The sequence below is a fragment of the Salvelinus alpinus genome, chromosome 31 (genome assembly GCF_045679555.1).
Source record: "Salvelinus alpinus chromosome 31, SLU_Salpinus.1, whole genome shotgun sequence".
Taxonomy (NCBI): domain Eukaryota; kingdom Metazoa; phylum Chordata; class Actinopteri; order Salmoniformes; family Salmonidae; genus Salvelinus; species Salvelinus alpinus.
Window position 1 is genome coordinate 22,554,336 of NC_092116.1, and position 8,971 is coordinate 22,563,306.

Consider the following 8,971-nt stretch of genomic DNA (forward strand, 5'->3'; position numbering starts at 1 on the left):
GTCCATTTTAAATCCCTTCAAAAATATCAACGTGCCGTTTCCAAATAATAATGTTAGAAATTAGAACATTTTTGTTCTATGGAGGAGTGATGCTAAACAGATCCAGGCATTCCATGCTTTTCTTAACTCTTGATCTGCGCACCTGATATTTACTATGCAATCTGACACGTCAAATCAGTTTCCTTGATCTTCTGATTTTGTGTGATAATGTTCTATACACGTATCTTTACAGGAAACCTACTGATCATAACAGTTTGCTGAGGGCTGATAGTTGTCACACGCTTCCCCTTGGAAAACAGTTTGCCCTTCAGCCAATTGTCGAATCAAAAGAATTTGCAATAGAACTGTCAGATTGCGACAGAAATACGGCTGAGACGCAAAGAAAACTCAAGGAGAGGGGGTACAAAAACCGTCAGATTAATACTGACATTGAGAAAATTCTAAACAAAGAGACGTCTTTCAAGGATAGTATCGCAAAAATAAGCATTCTAACTACCCGCTATTCAATGTGTGCTCTGAACAAATTAAGGGAATTGTTCAAACATTGGCACATTCTAAGATCCGATGACAGTATCCGTAGTGTGTTTTCGGACCCTCCCTTGGTTGGAATCTCACAGGGCAGAAATCTCAGATCAATTGGTAAACTGATTTACCGCCCTCAAAATATCCCTTCACAACATCTATTTGCACCTCTACCGGATGGAAACTAAAAGTGTAATAGCTACACTCAATGCAATGGCACTTACAAATGTCGATCCTGCAAACACCCAAACAGGAAAATAGATCCCAATGAAAGGTGTTATCACGTGCTCCACTAAGGCAGTATTTTTGTACATAATGCTTCTGCAACCGTATCTTACGGCAGAAAAGAGCTTCTGGATATCAGGACAGCGACCACTCACCTCGGATTAGACAAAGAATTTTTCTACAACAACCAAGACGCACAGGACATTCTCCAAACACACGGCAGGCCCGACATCCCCGTTATTTGCAAGAGGAAGCGACGCAGGTACAGAGGACAAAGAGCCGGATGCCTCGTCAGGACCCGCAGAAGGCGAGTGGGAAAGCTGCACCACATCAGTCACTGGCTTTATCAATAAGTGCATCGAGGACGTCGTCCCCACAGTGACTGTACGTACATACCCCAACCAGAAGCCATGGATTACAGGCAACATTCGCACTGAGCTAAATGGTAGAGCTACTGCTTTCAAGGAGCAGGACTCTAACCCGGAAGCTTACAAGAAATCCTGCTATGCCCTGCGACGAACCATCAAACAGGCAAAGCGTCAATACAGGGCTAAGATTGAATCATACTACACTGGCTCTGACACTCATCTTGTGGCAGGGCTTGCTAACTATTACAGCATACAAAAGAGGGAAGCACAGCCACGAGCTGCCCAGTGACACGAGCCTAACAGACGAGCTAAATCACTTCTATGCTCGCTTCGAGGCAAGCAACACTGCGGCATGCATGAGAGCATCAGCTGTTCCGGACGACTGTGATCACGCTCTCCGTAGCCGACGTGAGAAAGGCCGTTAAACAGGTCAACATACACAAGGCTGTGGGACCAGACGGATGACCAGGACTTGTGCTCCGGGCATGTGCTGACCAACTGGCAGGTGTCTTCACTGACATTTTCAACATGTCCCTGATTGAGTCTGTAATACCAACATGTTTCAAGCAGACCACCATAGTCCCTGTGCCCAAGAACCCAAAGGCAACCTGCCTAAATGACCACAGACCCGTAGCACTCACGTCCTTAGCCATGAAGTGCTTTGAAAGGTTGGTAATGGCTCACATCAACACCATTATCCCAGAAACCCTAGACCCACTCCAATTTGCATACCACCCAAACAGATCCACAGATGATGCAATCTGTTGCACGCCACACTGCCCTTTCCCACCTGGACAAAAGGGACACTTATGTGAGAATGCTATTCATTGACTACAGCTCAGCATTCAACACCATAGTACCCTCAAAGCTCATCGCTAAGGATCCTGGGACTAAACTCATCCCTCTGCAACCGGATCCTGGCGTTCCTGACGGGCTGCCCCCAGGTGGTGAGGGTAGGTAGCAACACATCTGCCATGCTGATCCTCAACACTGGAGCTCCCCAGGGGTGCGTGCTCAGTCCCCTCCTGTACTCCCTGTTCACCCACGACTGCATGGCCAGGCACGACTCCAACACCATCATTAAGTTTGCAGACGACACAGTGGTAGGCCTGATCACCGACAACGACGAGACAGCCTATAAGGAAGGAGGTCAGAGACCTGGCCGGGTTGTGCCAGAATAACAACCTATCCCCAACGTAACCAAGACTAAGGAGATGATTGTGGACTACAGGAAAAGGAGGACCGAGCACGCCCCCATTCTCATCGACAGGGCTGTAGTGAAGCAGGTTGAGAGTTTCAAGTTCCTTGGTGTCCACATCAACAAACTAGAATGGTCCAAACACAACAAGACAGTCGTGAAGAGGCCACGACAAAGAGTATTCCCCCTCAGGAAAGTAAAAAGATTTGGCATGGGTCCTGAGATCCTCAAAAGGTTCAACAGCTGCACCATCGAGAGCATCCTGACCGGTTGCGTTACTGCCTGGTACGGCAATTGCTCGGCCTCCGACCGCAAGGCACTACAGGAGGGTAGTGCGTACGGCCCAGGCTAAGCTGCCTGTCATAAAGGACCTCTACACCAGGCGGTGTTCAGAGGAAAGCCCTAAAAATTGTCAAAGACCCCAGCCATAGACTGTTCTCTCTACTACCACATGGCAAGCAGTACCGGAGTGCCAAGTCTAGGACAAAAAGTATCCTCAACAGTTTTTACCCCCAAGCAATAAGATTCCTGAACAGGTAATCAAATGGCTACCCGGACTATTTGCATTGTGTGCCCCCCCCAACACATCTTTTACGCTGCTGCTACTCTCTGTTTATCATATATGCATAGTCACTTTAACAATACACAATACATTCATGTATATACTACCTCAATTGGCTTGACCAACCAGTGCTCCCGCACATTGGCTAACCGCGCTATCTGCATTGTGTCCCGCCACCCTCCAATCCCTCTTTTACACTAGTGCTACTCTCTGTTCATCATATATGCATAGTCACTTTAACCATATCTACATACTACCTCAGACTGACTTACCTATTGTTCACCAAATACCTTTTTTGCACTATTGGTTAGAGCCTGAAAGTAAGCATTTCACTGTAAGGTCTACACCTGTTGTATTCCGTGCACATGACAAATAAACTTCGATTTGATTATTTTATCTCTTAACTTGTCCTTGTGGTAAAAATGTTGTGTAAAACAAAGTGCAAAATAAAAGTACGAATCTCCGAGCATCATAAGGTGCAAAAACACGACTTACCCACTTTTCAGAAGCGAATCACATTTGACTTCGTCACCACGTTATAACGGCATTGAACTTGTCACCCTCCCTAGGTGAGGGAGTGACCTCGACAATTTATTGTTAAAACAAGAGGCTGCCTGGATCTTTAATTTAAAGACCCTTGCTCCCTTCGGTCTCAACGTAGACTTTGATCTGAAGCCATTCTTGTGATTTTTCTATTCATTGTTAATATTTGTAGGCCTATGTAGCCAAATTGTATCTATGATCGTATGATATCCATTCATGTTTTTGTATGTTCTTATATCTGAGAATTAACCAATAATGTCAGTCCACCCGGCAATGATTACAGACACCTCGGTGTGTCCTTTGACACTTTATAAACTAGTGACCCACAGTGTTTGTCATGATACCCTGATGAAGACCGCTTGTCTGTTGAAACGTTGGTTATTACATTATTGCATCTAGTCTCCTAGAGTGTGCAGCTCTGTTTCTTTTTCAAAAACTGCAAACACAGTAGCGTTCACGCTCAGTTTCCTGTGTGTATCAAGAATGGTCCACCATCCAAAGGACATCCAGACAACTTGACAACTGTGGGAAACAAGAGTCAACATGGGCCAGCATCCCTGTGGAACGCTTTCGACGCCTTGTAGAGTCCATGCCCCAACAAATTGAGGCTGTTCTAAGGGCAAAAGGGGGTGCAAAACAATATTAGGATTGTGTTCCTAACATTTGGTATACTCAGTGTATAATGCAGAAATGAGAATGGAGTGCTCTTTCTCAATTCCTTGCATCCTCACCGCCTTCTCAAAACTCATTGGAAAAGAAGGTCAGGGGAGGCTTGGACTTCCTCCTCCAATAAGGTTGAGACGGCGAGGAGATCCGATTCAAGGAATTGAAAGTTACAGCATGGGTAAATACCTGAACAGCGTCTCATCTGCTTCTCCAGGTCATGGGGTAGTAGTGGTGGAGTGGAGGGGGTGAGGGGAGAGCGGTGAGGTGATATGGAGGAGGTGGGTTGAAGTGCTGTGGAAGTGGTGTCACAGCCTTTTCTGCTTCTGGTCCCGCTCAACACTGGTTCTCCTCAGTCTCGCTGCTCTTCCTTTGCTGCTGGGTTTAATATAATGCTTGCTTGTGTGGCCACGTGTACATTGGGGTTTCCTTGGGTGAGAATGGGCTCTTGTAGCGTGCTTAGTTGTGTTGTTGCTATAATGTCATTGTACCGTTGTGTACTTGGTTGTGCAGTATGCCGGACCAGCTCAATCTCCTCCTTGAGTTCCGGTTGTCCCGAGCTTCCTAGTGGCTCTTCTTTGAGAGCAGCACCAGTGATGTCATAGTCAGTGAGTGCTTCCAGGTGTCCCACAGGTGTCCTAAGCATGGGTTCTGTATCTATAGTTCTAAGGGTGTTGGCTGGCTGTTGTTCCGAATCCACCGGCGTGCTGATGGCGATGGGAACAGGCTCCAGTTTCCCCACTAGCTTTCCCCTTTCTAATTCCACTTCTTTTACTGGGCTGACTGAGTTAGGAAGAGGAAATAGAAGCCATTTAAGGGGCACTGGATGTGGGGCCTGGGAAGAACCCACCTGCGCCTCCTGTTCAATCAGTCTGTCTGTCGGGGAGTTTAACAATACGTTGTCATTTGAACACAGTGACAGGGTGGTGGTGGTGGCGGCACTGTCTTCAGTGTGTATGCAGTGGGGGTCCCAGACCTCTGAGGATGTCGATGGTTCAAACGCCAATTCAGAGACAAGACATTCATACTCTTGACTCTCTGGAACAAACAAAGAAACATACTGTTGGCCTCGTAACATTCATCTTTTTCATATCAGTGAGAAACAAAGCACTAATATTGCCCTCCAAATGCACTTGATACAGAAGCCTATACAGTGCATTCAGAAAGTATTCAGACTCCTTGACTTTTTCCAAATTTTGTTACGTTACAGTTTTATTTCAAGATGAATTACATTTATATTAAAAAAGATTACATTTACATAAGTATGACGCTACAAGCTTGGCACACCTGTATTTAGGGAGTTTCTCCCATTCTTCTCTGCAGGTCTCTCAAGCTCTGACAGGTTGGATGGGGTGCTTTGCAGTACATGTTCAATTGGGTTTAAGTCCGGGCTCTGGCTGTGCCACTCAAGGATATTCAGAGATATGTCCCAAAGCCACTCCTGCTTTGTCTTGTCGGTGTGGTTAGGGTCATTGTCCTGTTGGAAGGTGAACTTTTGCCCCAGTCTGAAGTCCTTAGCGCTCTGGAGCAGATTCATCAAGGATCTCTGTACTTAGCTCCATTCATCTTTCCCTTGAACCTGGCTAGTCTCCCAGTCTCTGCCACAAAAAAAAAGCATGATGCTGCCACCACGGAAGCCTCACCGTAGGGATGGTGCAAGGATTCCTCCAGACGTACTGCTTGTCATTCAGGAAAAATAATTCAATCTTGGCTTCATCAGACCAGAGAATCTTGTTTCTCATGGTCTCATAGGTGCCTTTTGGCAAACTCCAAGCAGGCTGTCATATGCCTTTTACTGAGGAGTGGCGTCAGTCTGGCCACTACCATAAAAGACTGATTGGTGGAGTGGTGCAGAGGTTGTTGTCCTTCTGGAAGGTTCTCCCATCTCCACAGAGGAACTCTGGAGCTCTGTCAGAGTGACCATCAGGTTCTTGGTCAAGTCCCTTTCCCCCCCCGATTGGCCAGCTCTAGGAATAGTCTTGGTGGTTCCAAACTTCTTCCATTTAAAAATGGTGGAGGCCACTGTTTTCTTGAGCATCCTTCCCCAGATCGGTGCCTCAGCACAATCCTGTCTTGGAGCACTACGGACAATTCCTTCGACCTCATGGCTTGGTTTTTGCTCTGACATGCAATGTCAACTGTGGGACCTTATATAGACAGGTGTGTGCCTTTCCAAATCATGTCCAGTCAATTGAATTTACCACAGGTGGACTCCGATCGAGTTGTAGAAACAGCTCAAGGATGATCAATGGAAACAGGATGCACCGGAGCGCAATTTCAAGTCTCATAGCAAAGGGTCTGAATACTTATGTAAATAATGTTTTTCATTTATGAGAAATAGATTGAGGGAAAATATTAATTTAATACATTTTAGAATAAAGCTGTAACGTAACAAAATGTGGAAAAAGTCAAGGGGTCTGAATCCTTTCCGAATGCACTGTAGATGATTGTTGTTTCACCCTGACTGCACTACGGATGTCCCAGTGGCGAACATGCATGAAGATGGAAGAACTCAGATATGTCGTCATCGTTTTAGCACTATCCACTGAGTTGGTAAACTACGTTGCGTGACATGGTTCAATAAATATCTGAATAATCTACGTTTGCGGCAATTAGGAAAAAAACTCAAGATAGAATTGGGTTCATGTATACGGTGCTAATGAACATACAAATAAATTATAAGGAGTGTGATGTACACTACGGCAAACTTAGCCAAACGAGTCATTTGTGGTAAGTGCATGAGGACGGACCATCATCTTTATGTATCTCTACTACTGGGACAATAAAGGCATGACTTAAATTCTCTTTCCATCCACTACTCCACATCATTTCAATAACTCAAATTCAACGCATTTTATAAAGCCCTTTTTACATCAGCAGTTGTCACAAAGTGCTTTACGGTTACCCAGCCTAAAACCCCAAAGCAATCCACTTATCTGGTCCACTTACTGTGCATGCTGTTCCCAATACTGTCACCCTCCTCAAAGACACCAACCTTCACCACCTCCCAGTCCATGTCCAATCTCTACAGGCATAACAATGGATATACTGTTTACCTACATTAGCATTTAGATACTGCTACAGAAGGAAACAAAACTGACACTGAACATTACAGGGGCCATTAAGTCAAATGGTCCACTAAAAGAGTGGCTGTGTTTCACACACACAACCCAGAGCATTCTAACCACAGAACTAGAATGTGCAGAACGGGATTCCCCATTCATGTCAATGATGCTGTTCGTTTTATTCATTCCATCTTTTATTTTAACCATCTCACCTCATATTTAAGATTAATGTGCATGTCTTCACCATCATCACGCCTTGGCATAGCAACAGAGCCACTGGGGGCCTCACCACCATCATGTTGAGTTGCTAGGGTCAACACAACAGAAGATGAACCACACACACACACACAGAGAGAACAAAAAAATGACAAATAAACTTACTTTTCCGTTAAGGAAAGGTCTGGAATACTAAGGAGGCAACAAATAATTAGTCTACATACTGGAATACAAAGGGAACAGAAGTTCGAACTAGCTAGAGATGTAACACCTGTTGTAGCTGCAGGGCCAGTCCTTGCTATTCTGCAGCCCAAGCTGAGACCCCAAAAAATGCTAAACTAGCATAGTCCCAGTAAGCAAAATTACGTTGAAAAGACACTTAAAAAACATAATCCCCAGACATTGACGTTATGTTAAAATTATGTTCTGAGTGGCATTTTCCAGGATGTTGCAATCAGGGTCATTTTTTGTTCCTAATGAAAGTTGAAAATACTATGTTAGGGCCAAATCAAGGCTGGTCCACACAGGACACAATCTGAACAAAACAGTCGTCTATGATTGGTTCAGATTTGGTCTGGACCTGCCCAGAAATTAAGGCCGGTCCAGACTGCACCATAAAAAAAGTCAAGTGCGTCAAAGTGTTACTTCAAATTGCATTTTATGAACGCCCATCTATGTGTTAAACCCAGTGTTGCCAACTCCCCAGTAAGGACAGTAGATAAATGACGGCATCACCTAATTTGCATAATCGGCCATGTGCAAGTAATTGTGATGGACACTGTAGGAGAGAGAAAGTGAGTAAAAAACACCCTAAATATGTTTAGAACTACTATGTCACAATTCCAACCCTCCTTTATCTGGGCTTGGGACCGGCAAAAGTGACCCAAAAGAGAGACTGCAAAAGTTACTTAGTTTTTTAATTGAATTTTTCTTAATTTGTTTTTAACCTTATGGTCCACTTAGGAGCCTACAACAAGTCACAGTAAAACATGAACATATTTGTGTCCTTTCCCCTAAAATTAAACTTCAAATGTATTCACCTCCCCAGCTTCTCATTCGCCCTTCAATTCTCTGATTAGAAATGGCTCCTGCTCTTTCAGGATCTCTAAGAAAATATCTTTGCCTTTGGGGCCACATCCTGTCAGGGGCCCATCAAAGAGCTCCCTCATCTTCTACTGTTTGGTTCTTTCAGATCTCACGTCACTGTAGCCATTGTCAGTGATGACTCCTCTCTTCAGGAGTCTGTCCAAGATGGGGTCTACCTCGCTCAGTCTCTGGATCAGGTCTGTCCGGTGGAGGTCCACAAAATGCTTACTTTGTGAATTGAGTCCTTTCGTCTCTGTAGTCGGCTGGGGATTTAAAATGATTTATTATCTTTGACTTTAACTGACATGGTGCATGTTTAGTCAATGTTGAGACACTGATCTTTTTGGCATAATATTTTTCTGACCTCTTCGTATTGTGTGATCCCAGACGGTTTCCCCCTCCACGTCACTGATTAGCTTTATACTGAAGTCAACATCTGCATCTTTTATGAACACCTCAAAGAAGTTTGGTTTGGTGTTGTCATATCTCAGCTTCATATTCTGTGGAGGCAGTAGATGAGAGA

At 44.7% G+C, this 8,971-nt stretch overlaps 1 protein-coding gene across 1 annotated transcript; it reads right to left on the reverse strand.

Moving 5' to 3' along the window:
* Positions 1 to 4,276: 4,276 nt before the first annotated feature.
* LOC139561790 (uncharacterized) lies at positions 4,277 to 7,479 on the reverse strand. The gene is made up of 3 exons (XM_071379075.1): positions 7,359 to 7,479; positions 7,031 to 7,106; positions 4,277 to 5,119 (listed from the first exon to the last, which is right to left on the reverse strand). The coding sequence occupies exons 1-3, from the start codon at positions 7,407 to 7,409 to the stop codon at positions 4,434 to 4,436; spliced, it is 813 nt and encodes a 270-aa protein (XP_071235176.1). The 5' UTR covers positions 7,410 to 7,479; the 3' UTR covers positions 4,277 to 4,433.
* Between the last annotated feature and the right edge of the window lie 1,492 nt (positions 7,480 to 8,971).

Bases quoted from the DNA above. Each gene is read 5' to 3' on its own strand.
- LOC139561790 (XM_071379075.1), bottom strand. From the start codon at position 7,409: ATGCCAAGGCGTGATGATGGTGAAGACATGCACATTAATCTTAAATAT. The intron at 7,107-7,358 runs GTGAGATGGTTA...TTATGCCTGTAG, and splicing joins ACATTAATCTTAAATATGAG to AGATTGGACATGGACTGGGA. The intron at 5,120-7,030 runs GTAAGTGGACCA...TGTTTGTTCCAG, and splicing joins TATTGGGAACAGCATGCACA to AGAGTCAAGAGTATGAATGT.